The sequence below is a fragment of the Oncorhynchus clarkii genome, chromosome 24, assembly GCF_045791955.1.
Source record: "Oncorhynchus clarkii lewisi isolate Uvic-CL-2024 chromosome 24, UVic_Ocla_1.0, whole genome shotgun sequence".
Lineage (NCBI taxonomy): Eukaryota > Metazoa > Chordata > Actinopteri > Salmoniformes > Salmonidae > Oncorhynchus > Oncorhynchus clarkii.
Window position 1 is genome coordinate 43,791,734 of NC_092170.1, and position 12,566 is coordinate 43,804,299.

The following is a 12,566-nucleotide window of genomic DNA, read 5'->3' on the forward strand; positions in this document are numbered from 1 at the left end:
GCTGGAGGATGTTGCAGGCAGCAGAACGTTCTCCACGGCCTCTCCAGACTGTCACATCTGTCACGTGCTCAGTGTAACCTGCTTTCATCTGTGAAGAGCACAGGGCGCCAGTGGCGAATTTGCCAATCTTGGTGTTCTCTGGCAAATGCCAAACGTCCTGCACGGTGTTGGGCTGTAAGCACAACCCCCACCTGTGGACGTCGGGCCCTCATACCACCCTCATGGAGTCTGTTTCTGACCGTTTGAGCAGACACATGCACATTTGTGGCCTGCTGGAGGTCATTTTGCAGGGCTCTGGCAGTGCTCCTCCTTGCACAAAGGCGGAGGGAGCGGTCCTGCTGCTGGGTTGTTGCCCTCCTACGGCCTCCTCCACGTCTCCTGATGTACTGGCCTGTCTCCTGGTAGCGCCTCCATGCTCTGGACACTACGCTGACAGACACAGCAAACCTTCTTGCCACAGCTCGCATTGATGTGCCATCCTGGATGAGCTGCACTACTCTACAACCCACTTGTGTGGGTTGTAGACTCCATCTCATGCTACCACTAGAGTGAAAGCACCGCCAGCATTCAAAAGTGACCAAAACATCAGCCAGGAAGCATAGGAACTGAGAAGTGGTCTGTGGTCCCCACCTGCAGAACCACTCCTTTATTGGGGGTGTCTTGCTAATTGCCTATAATTTCCACCTGTTGTCTATTCCATTTGCACAACAGCATGTGACATTTATTGTCAATCAGTGTTGCTTCCTAAGTGGACAGTTTGATTTCACAGAAGTGTGATTGACTTGGAGTTACATTGTGTTGTTTAAGTGTTCCCTTTATTTTTTTGAGCAGTGTATATATATACTACTATATATATATATTACAATCTATACTACTATATATATATATATATATTATATATTACATTAGTTTTATATATATATATTACATTAGTTTTATATATATATATATTACATTAGTTATATATATATATATATATATATATATTACATTAGTTTTATAATATATTACACTAGTTTTATATATATATATATATATATATATATATATATATATATTACATTTGTTTTATATATAACATATAATATATTACATTAGTTTTATATATAATATATTACATTAGTTGGAGACTTTTATGTCCCTCACCAACTTTAAACATCTGCTATCTGAGCAGCTAACCGATCGCTGCAGCTGTACACAGTCTATCGGTAAATAGCCTACCCAATTTTACCTACCTCATCCCCATACTGTTTATATTTATTTACTTTTCTGCTCTTTTGCACACCAGTATCTCTACCTGTACATCACCATCTGATCATTTATCATTCCAGTGTTAATCGGCAAAATTGTAATTATTCGCCTACCTCCTCATGACTTTTGCACACAATGTATATAGACTTTTTTTTCCTACTGTGTTATTGACTTGTTTATTGTTTACTCCATGTGTAACTCTGTGTTGTCTGTTCACACTGCTATGCCTTATCTTGGCCAGGTCGCAGTTGTAAATGAGAACTTGTTCTCAACTAGCCTACCTGGTTAAATAAAGGTGAAATAAAAATATATATTATAAAAGTTATATATATAACATATTACATTAGTTATATATATATATAAATATGTATATATAATATATTACATTCGTTATATATATATATAATATATATATAATATATTACATAAGTGTTATATATATATATAATATATTACATGAGTTATATATATAATATATTACATTAGTTATATACTATATATATAGTTTTATTTGATGACTTTATTATTTAATTCCAAGTCATCATCTCATCTCTATAGAGCTGCTGTCTTCTGTCTGACAACATCACCATTTTACTATTTGTTCAAAGTAAATAAGGCTTTATAACTGCTGAATACCAACTATCAATCACTTAGATCACGTATTTTCAGGTAGAGATACCTAGTGAAGATAACTGCTCTGTATCCCTCTCCATCGCACCTTCTTCATTTTTCTCTCTCGTCTCCGTGCCCCACACAGACCGGACATATAGGCGCACAATGGATTATGGTCATTGTAGTTAATTACCACGTTTTCTGCGCTAAACTATGTAGATTATTGACCTGTTGGAAACTACAACTCCCTACTACATCACACAGTTCAGCCTTGATCTGATGTATCTTTAGAGAAGCTGTGCATTAAGCTCAGACATTTTTTTGGGGGGTGGGGAGGAGGTTAATCGCTCAGCATCCTCCATTATCCACATTCATTCCATTGCTGTTAACTGATGGAGCGGTGGACGGGGGGGGGGGGGGGGGGGGGCATTTAGTGGAATGTTTGGAAAGCTGCCCTGACCTGAGGAGAACCTGAGGAGAACCTGTAGGTAAATTATAGATGCTAGATGCTCCTCTAACTGTTCCATGTTATGGTGTTATGGTGTTATGTTATTGTGTTATTGTTATGTTATTGTGTTATGTTATTGTTTTATGGTGTTATGTTATTGTTTTATGGTGTTATGTTATTGTTTTACAGTGGCTGGTCAAAGTATTCACCCAAAGTATTCATTGTTGCCTTACAACCTGGAATTAGAATATAAACCCCACAAAATCTATCATTTGATTTACACAACCTGGAATTAAAATAGATTTTTTGGTGGTTTGTATCATTTGATTTACACAACAACCCTACCACTTTGAAGATGCAAAATGTTTTATTGTGTAACAAACAAGAAATAAGACAAAAAAACAGAGAACTTGAGTGTGCATAACTATTCACCTCCCTCAACACTTTGTAGAGCCAGCTTTTGCAGCAATTACAGCTTTAAGTCTCTTGGGGTTTGTCTCCATAAGCTTGGCACATCTAGCCATTGGGATTTTTGCCCATTCTTCAAGCAAAACTGTTCCAGCTCCTTCAAGTTGGATGGGTTCTGCTGGTGTACATCAATCTTTAAGTCATACCACAGATTCTCAATTGGATTGAGGTCTGGGCTTTGACTAGGCCAAAATGTTTCCCCTTAAACCACTCTAGGGTTGCTTTAGCAGTATGCTTAGGGCCATTGTCCTGCTGGAAGGTGAACCTCTGTCCCAGTCTCAAATCTCTGGATGAGTGAAACAGGTTTCCCTCAAGAATTTCCCTGTATTTAGCACCATCCATAATTTCTTCAATTTTGATCAGTCCCTGCAGATGAAAAACATCCCCAGGGCATGATGCTTCCACCACCATAATTCACTGTGGGGATGGGATTCTCGGGGTGAGGAGGGGTGTTGGGTTTGTGCCAGACATAGCGTTTTTCTTGATGGACAAAAAGCTACATTTTAGTCTCATCTGACCAGAGTAACTTCTTCCATATGTTTGGGGAGTCTCCAACATGTGTTTGCTTATTTTTTCTTTAAGCAATGGCGTTTTTCTGGCCATAAAACTCTGTGGAGAGTACGGCTTAAAGTGGTCCTATGGACAGATACTCCAATCTCCGCTGTGAAGCTTTGCAGCTCCTTCAGGGTTATCTTTGGTCTCTAAGTTGCCTCTCTGATTAATGCCCTCCTTGCCTGGTCCATGAGTTTTGGTGGGCAGCCCTCTCTTGGCAGGTTTGTTGTGGTGCCATAACCCAACCCTGATCTGTACTTCTCCACAACTTCGTCCCTGACCTGTTTGGAGAGCTCCTTGGTCTTCATGGTGCCGCTTGCTTGGTGGTTCCCATTGCTTAGTGGTGTTGCAGACTCTGGGGCCTTTCAGAACAGGTGTATATATACAGAGATCATGTGACAGATCATGTGACACTTAGATGCACACAGGTGGACTTTATTTGGGGCGGCAGGGTAGCCTAGTGGTTCGACTTGTAACCGGAAGGTTGCAAGTTCAAACCCCCGAGCTGACAAGGTACAAATCTGTCGTTCTGCCCCCTGAACAAGGCAGTTAACCCACTGTTCCTAGGCCGTCATTGAAAATAAGAATTTGTTCTTAACTGACTTGCCTGGTTAAATAAAGGTCAAATAAAATAAATGTAACTAATTATGTGACTTCTGAGGGTAATTGGTTACACCAGATCTTATTTAGGGGCTTCATAGCAGAGGGGGTGAAAACAAATGACCACACCACTTTTCAGTTTTAAATAAAAAAAACATTTTTTTAAACAAGTACTTTTTTTCATTTCACTTCAACAATTTGGACTATTGTGTTTGTCCATTACATGAAATCCAAAATAAACATCCATTTAAATGACAGGTTGTAAAGCAACGAAATAGGAAAAACGCTGAGGGGGATGAGTTGACTTTTGCAAGGCACTGTATGACTGTTGTGTCATGTCCCTCCCCCTTCTCTGCTGTTGCGTGATAGGTTCCAGTGTGCCCAGCTGCCCAATCAGGTCCTGGAGAGCATCAGCATCATCGACACACCGGGGATCCTGTCAGGAGCGAAGCAGAGGGTGAGCCGAGGTAAGAAGAGGTGGAGGTTGGGGGGAGTGGACAGGACAAGGAGAGGAGGAGGTAGGGGGGGTGGACAGGACAAGGAGAGGAGGAGGTAGTGGACAGGACAAGGAGAGGAGGAGGTAGGGGGAGTGGACAGGACAAGGAGAGGAGGAGGTAGGGGGGAGTGGACAGGACAAGGAGAGGAGGAGGTAGGGGGTAGTGGACAGGACAAGGAGAGGAGGAGGTTGGGGGGACCAGACAGGACAATGTAAGGTGGAGGTAGGGGGTCACAGACACACCTGGTCTGGTCCCTCATCTGTCATGGTCAGCTAAAACAACTACTTCCTCCCTCCTGACCTGGCTAACCGATGTGACCGACCTCCATGCACTGATGCAAGGAGACAAGGATATAGGGTGACAAGGATATAGGGTGACAAGGATATAGGGTGACAAGGATATACGGTGAAAAGGAGACAAGGACATAGGTGACAAGGATATAAGGTGACAAGGATATAGGGTAGTGTGTGGGTGAAAACATGCTTTGGTGATGAAATTGAGCTGCCTTATGTTATAGAAGAGATTTTACCAAGACAAATATGATTATTTATGTTCTGAATCGTTCTTTCTCTACCATATCATTAACATTCTATCTGGGAAGTGGGATTTCGTAACCTCATTACATTCAACAATAAGCAGCGATCTCTGTTGACATAGCTGTGCCACTTCTTGCCGCAACTTTTGAGGATTTTACATGTTGGGGTGGTCTTCTGCAAAGCTGTTTCCGCGAGTTGTGAAAAACTACATGAACATGACACAAGCCCAATTAAATGTTAAAAGCTCCGTTGAAGTTTCACAGATAAGCTTGTTTTTATGAGAAATCTTTGAAAAATAACAGGAATTTGAAAATATTAAAGAACTTAAACTAAAAGATACTAAAATATGAAAATACTACGTCGTGTCTGAAAATCGATCTCACCTCTATATTGTTTTTTTGTCCTCTGGATATGAGAAGAAAGATGAGAGTTGGACAGTGAGTCTGTCAGTTAGCCTTCATTCTCTCACAGCATCCAGCCTCGCTGACGCAACCCACTGGGCACAGACATCAGTTCAACGTCTGGTTTTCATTTACATTTGGTTGAGTTGTCAACTAACCAACTAACGTGAAATCAACAACAAATGTCACCATATCAATGGATTTAGGTTGAATTTGGGTAAATAAAAGACTAAATGCCTTTTACAATTATGACTTTTTGCAAATCTAATCAGTTTTCCACGTTGATTCAACGTTATCATATTGATGTTTTTGGTTGAAATGACGTGGAAACAATATTGACTCAACGTTATCATATTGATGTTTTTGGTTGAAATGACGTGGAAACAATATTGATTCAACGTTATCACATGAATGTTTTTGGTTGAAATGAAGCGATTCAACCAGTTTGGCCTCCATTGATTCGGCCATCCTACAAGGGTAAAAACTACAATACGTTTTGAACAGATAATGACTGAGACATGAGGGTTGGAGAATTGGTTTTCTTAGAGGGGTATCTACACAACCCAAATTGTCAAAAGATGCGTTTTTGATTGGACACCCCAAGGATACAAGTAGACAAGGATACAGGGTGACGAGGATACAAGGAGACGAGGATACAGTGGGGACGAGGATACAGGGGAACGAGGATACAGGGGGCCGAGGATACAGGGGGACGAGGATACAAGGAGACGAGGATACAGTGGGGACGAGGATATAGGGGAACGAGGATACAGGGGGACGAGGATACAGGGGGACGAGGATACAGGGGGACGAGGATACAGGGGAACGAGGATACAGGGAGACGAGGATACAGAGGGACCCTGGCGAGTTCTTCAGATTCCTCCACCACGTCTTGGAAGGAACACACACAAAGATTTTTTTTTTATTTAACCAGGTAGGCTAGTTGAGAACAAGTTCTCATTTGCAACTGCGACCTGGCCACGATAAAGCATAGCAGTGTGAACAGACAACACAGAGTTACACATGGAGTAAACAATTAACAAGTCAATAACACAGTAGAAAAAAAAAGAGTCTATATACATTGTGTGCAAAAGGCACGAGGAGGTTGGCGAATAATTACAATTTAGCAGATTAACACTGGAGTGATAAATGATCAGATGGTCATGTACAGGTAGATATACTGGTGTGCAAAAGAGCAGAAAAGTAAATAAATATAAACAGTATGGGGATGAGGTAGGTAAAATTGGGTGGGCTATTTACGGATAGACTAGATAAATACAGGAAAGAGGTTTTGAGCGTGAAGCCTCGTGAATCTGTCTCTCACTCCTTAAATTCCCTCCCTTTCCATCCTAATACCGTGTCACCGTTCATGGGGCATGAGTAACTATAACAACATTAAGTATGATGACGGTGGAACAACAGAAGAGACGAAGCCTTGTGGAAAATATGAGGCCAGGTCAATGCCTCCAGTGTTATGACCTTACTGCATTCTAACCTATCAGTTAGGAGAGCTTTCTGCTCAAGGTCCTGTTGGAGTCACATCGTAACGCATGTACGGCAGATACTGGAGAGGAAACTGTATCAGTTAGAGGAATGTGAGGAACAAAGCACTCATCAGAGAAAGAGGGAGAGAGAAGAGAGAGGACTCATCAGAGAGAGAGAGAGAGAGGACTCATCAGAGACAGAAAAGAGAGGACCGATCAGAGAGAAGAGGACTCATCAGAGAAAGAGACAGAAGAGAGAGGAAAGAGATGTGAAGGGTCTGTGTAGCCCTATTCCCCTCCCCTCTCCTCTCTGTGTGTGTGTGTGCGTGTGTGTGTTTGTGTGTGTGTGTGTGTGTGCTCTAAAACCAACTATATGGGAGTGCTTCAACATGTCTTTATGGACTTTTATTTATCCTGTTTTTTCTCATTGAGATAACATCTCTTTTCCAAGAGAGACCTGTCAAGCATGTGTTTTGTGCTCATGTGTTTTGTGCTCAGCGTGTTGCAAATCTAGAAATGTAACACCCTCATCTCCTTTTCACTGTTTCACTATTAATACTCTGACAGACCCCTCGTGTCCCGTCTCTCCCCTGACCTCTGACCCCTAACCCTCTCTCAGGCTATGACTTCCCAGCGGTGCTACGTTGGTTTGCGGAGCGCGTTGACCGCATCATCCTCCTGTTCGACGCCCACAAGTTGGAGATCAGTGATGAGTTCTCCGAGGCCATCGGAGCGCTGCGTGGTAACGAGGACAAACTGCGTGTCGTCCTGAACAAGGCTGACATGGTGGGAACACAACAGCTGATGAGGATCTACGGAGCTCTAATGTGGTCTCTGGGCAAGGTGAGAGGACACCTTTACTCATCGCCAAGGGAAATGTTGTCATTCTACAGCTAGTGAAACAATAAACAATTACTAGAAAATAAATATTATTGTGGGGGGTGATATGCATTGGTTGAAGCCCATTGGTTGAAGCCCATTGGTTGAAGCCCATTGGTTGAAGTTCATTGGTAAATTCAAATCTCCCTACCATCATATATGATATGCCACCAATGTAGATGAAGAGTTCCAAATCAACTTGATTGGAGATACACAACACACTCCTCGCCTCTCGTCATGAGCCGTAGTTAACGAGAACCACACAGATTTTTATCAGGGTCTTTAGCATGAGGAAAAACATTATAATGTCTTGCCCCAGCCTAGCTCAATGTCTTGGCGGTTCGATAAGAACCGTTACTACAGCGTCCATAAAACGACCATTAGACTTGCCACCTTTCGGACTGAATAAGTTTGTAGGGGCAACAGTTTTCGTTACATTTGTAATTTATCGCTCTCACATGATAATTTCTGTCCGTTAAGAACCAACGATGTGCTACCTTTTTGTAGCTGAATCTGAGTTCTAAAACCGGACCAAAGCACGTAGGTTGCCCAGCAACAGCGCTAGAAGCTAGCTAACACCAGTCAGATTAGAGGCAAAGCTACAAGCAAAAGAAACTAGCTATATTTGCTATGGAAGGTTTTTCACATGGCTGAAGTCACCGGAAGATAAACTGTTGGCCTTGACACTTGGGTGTGAATCATCACAAACAAAGAAGATCGCGAACGTCCTTGGCTGCTATAGCCAGTTAGCTAGCCAACTAACATTAGCCCGTAATGTTAGCTAACTAGCGTTAGCCCGTAATGTTAGCTAACTAGCGTTAGCCCGTAATGTTAGCTAACGAGCGTTAGCCGTAATGTTAGCTAACTAGCGTTAGCCCGTAATGTTAGCTAACTAGCGTTAGCCCGTAATGTTAGCTAACTAGCGTTAGCCCGTAATGTTAGCTAACAAGCGTTAGCCGTAATGTTAGATAACTAGCGTTAGCCCGTAATGTTAGATAACTAGTGCAAATCATCCACTTCCGGCGCCGACAGAGATGGCCGCCTCGCTTTGCGTTCCTTGGAAACTATGCAGTTTTTTGTTTTTTTACGTGTTATTTCTTACATTAGTACCCCAGGTCATCTTAGGTTTCATTACATACAGTCGAGAAGAACTACTGAATATAAGATCAGCGTCAACTCACCATCAGTACGACCAAGAATATGTTTTTCGCGACGCGGATCCTGTGTTCTGCCTTACAAACAGGACAACGGAGTGGATCCTATGCAGCGACCCAAAAAAACGACTCCGAAAGAGAGGGAAACGAGGCGGTCTTCTGGTCAGACTCCGGAGACGGGCACACCGTGCACCACTCCCTAGCATTCTTCTTGCCAATGTCCAGTCTCTTGACAACAAGGTTGATGAAATCCGAGCAAGGGTAGCATTCCAGAGGGACATCAGAGACTGTAACGTCCTTTGCTTCACCGAAACATGGCTCACTGGAGAGACTCTATCCGAAGCGGTGCAGCCAATGGGTTTCTCCACGCATCGCGCTGACAGAAACAAACATCTTTCTGGTAAGAAGAGGGGCGGGGGCGTATGCCTCATGGCCAACGTGACATGGTGTGATGAAAGAAACATACAGGAACTCAAATCCTTCTGTTCACCTGATTTAGAATTCCTCACAATCAAATGTAGACCGCATTATCTACCAAGAGAATTCTCTTCGATTATAATCACAGCCGTATATATCCCCCCCCAAGCAGACACATCGATGGCTCTGAACGAACTTTATTTAACTCTCTGCCAACTGGAAACGATTTATCCGGAGGCTGCATTCATTGTAGCTGGGGATTTTAACAAGGCTAATCTGAAAACAAGACTCCCTAAATTTTATCAGCATATCGATTGCGCAACCAGGGGTGGAAAGACCTTGGATCATTGTTACTCTAACTTCCGCGACGCATATAAGGCCCTGCCCCGCCCCCCTTTCGGAAAAGCTGACCACGACTCCATTTTGTTGATCCCTGCCTACAGACAGAAACTAAAACAAGAGGCTCCCACGCTGAGGTCTGTCCAACGCTGGTCCGACCAAGCTGACTCCACACTCCAAGACTGCTTCCATCACGTGGACTGGGAGATGTTTCGTATTGCGTCAGATAACAACATTGACGAATACGCTGATTCGGTGTGCGAGTTCATTAGAACGTGCGTTGAAGATGTCGTTCCCATAGCAACGATTAAAACATTCCCTAACCAGAAACCGTGGATTGATGGCAGCATTCATGTGAAACTGAAAGCGCGAACCACTGCTTTTAATCAGGGCAAGGTGTCTGGTAACATGACCGAATACAAACAGTGCAGCTATTCCCTCCGCAAGGCTATCAAACAAGCTAAGCGCCAGTACAGAGACAAAGTAGAATCTCAATTCAACGGCTCAGACACAAGAGGCATGTGGCAGGGTCTACAGTCAATCACGGACTACAGGAAGAAATCCAGCCCAGTCACGGACCAGGATGTCCTGCTCCCAGGCAGACTAAATAACTTTTTTGCCCGCTTTGAGGACAATACAGTGCCACTGACACGGCCTGCAACGAAAACTTGCGGTCTCTCCTTCACTGCAGCCGAGGTGAGTAAGACATTTAAACGTGTTAACCCTCGCAAGGCTGCAGGCCCAGACGGCATCCCCAGCCACACCCTCAGAGCATGCGCAGACCAGCTGGCCGGTGTGTTTACGGACATATTTAATCAATCCCTATACCAGTCTGCTGTTCCCACATGCTTCAAGAGGGCCACCATTGTTCCTGTTCCCAAGATAGCTAAGGTAACTGAGCTAAATGACTACCGCCCCGTAGCACTCGCATCCGTCATCATGAAGTGCTTTGAGAGACTAGTCAAGGACCATATCACCTCCACCCTACCTGACACCCTAGACCCACTCCAATTTGCTTACCGCCCAAATAGGTCCACAGACGATGCAATCTCAACCACACTGCACACTGCCCTAACCCATCTGGACAAGAGGAATACCTATGTGAGAATGCTGTTCATCGACTACAGCTCGGCATTCAACACCATAGTACCCTCCAAGCTCGTCATCAAGCTCGAGACCCTGGGTCTCGACCCCGCCCTGTGCAACTGGGTACTGGACTTCCTGACGGGCCGCCCCCAGGTGGTGAGGGTAGGCAACAACATCTCCTCTCCGCTGATCCTCAACACTGGGGCCCCACAAGGGTGCGTTCTGAGCCCTCTCCTGTACTCCCTGTTCACCCACGACTGCGTGGCCACGCACGCCTCCAACTCAATCATCAAGTTTGCGGACGACACAACATTGGTAGGCTTGATTACCAACAACGACGAGACGGCCTACAGGGAGGAGGTGAGGGCCCTCGGAGTGTGGTGTCAGGAAAATAACCTCACACTCAACGTCAACAAAACTAAGGAGATGATTGTGGACTTCAGGAAACAGCAGAGGGAACACCCCCCTATCCACATCGATGGAACAGTAGTGGAGAGGGTAGCAAGTTTTAAGTTCCTCGGCATACACATCACAGACAAACTGAATTGGTCCACTCACACAGACAGCATCGTGAAGAAGGCGCAGCAGCGCCTCTTCAACCTCAGGAGGCTGAAGAAATTTGGCTTGTCACCAAAAGCACTCACAAACTTCTACAGATGCACAATCGAGAGCATCCTGGCGGGCTGTATCACCGCCTGGTATGGCAACTGCACCACCCTCAACCGTAAGGCTCTCCAGAGGGTAGTGAGGTCTGCACAACGCATCACCGGGGGCAAACTACCTGCCCTCCAGGACACCTACACCACCCGATGTCACAGGAAGGCCATAAAGATCATCAAGGACATCAACCACCCGAGCCACTGCCTGTTCACCCCGCTATCATCCAGAAGGCGAGGTCAGTACAGGTGCATCAAAGCTGGGACCGAGAGACTGAAAAACAGCTTCTATCTCAAGGCCATCAGACTGTTAAACAGCCACCACTAACACTGAGTGGCTGCTGCCAACACACTGACACTGACTCAACTCCAGCCACTTTAATAATGGGAATTGATGGGAAATTATGTAAATATATCACTAGCCACTTTAAACAATGCTACCTTATATAATGTTACTTACCCTACATTATTCATCTCATATGCATACGTATATACTGTACTCTATATCATCGACTGTATCCTTATGTAATACATGTATCACTAGCCACTTTAAACTATGCCACTTTGTTTACATACTCATCTCATTTGTACATACGGTACTCGATACCATCTACTGTATCTTGCCTATGCTGCTCTGTACCATCACTCATTCATATATCCTTATGTACATATTATTTATCCCCTTACACTGTGTACAAGACAGTAGTTTTGGAATTGTTAGTTAGATTACTTGTTATTACTGCATTGTCGGAACTAGAAGCACAAGCATTTCGCTACACTCGCATTAACATCTGCTAATCATGTGTATGTGACAAATAAAATTTGATTTGATTTGAACTAGCGTTAGCCCGTAATGTTAGCTAACTAACGTTAGCATGTAAAGCAGTTAGGCGTGTGTATAACACTTTGTGATCCAATTGATTGATATTATTGATATGATTAACAGGTGTTCAACACTCCAGAGGTCTTGAGGGTGTATATCGGGTCGTTCTGGTCCGAGCCGCTGCTGGTCCCTGATAACCGTCGTCTGTTTGAGCTGGAAGAGGAAGATCTGTTTAGTGACATCCAGAACCTTCCTCATAACGCAGCCCTCAGGAAACTCAACGACCTGGTGAAGAGGGCACGACTGGTCAGGGTAGGTTCTCTCTCTCTCTCTCTCTCTAGAATTGTTTTATTTTTTAAAAAT

General features: G+C 43.8%; 1 protein-coding gene across 1 annotated transcript in view; it reads left to right on the plus strand.

Annotated features, from left to right (window-relative positions):
* LOC139382395 (EH-domain containing 2b) overlaps positions 1-12,566 on the plus strand; it is a 43,610-nt gene that overhangs the window by 29,017 nt on the left and 2,027 nt on the right. Inside the window, exons 4-6 of the mRNA XM_071126406.1 lie at positions 4,301-4,398; positions 7,469-7,692; positions 12,327-12,515. Coding sequence (XP_070982507.1) covers positions 4,301-4,398; positions 7,469-7,692; positions 12,327-12,515 — 511 coding nt within the window. The remainder of the gene's footprint in view (positions 1-4,300; positions 4,399-7,468; positions 7,693-12,326; positions 12,516-12,566) is intronic.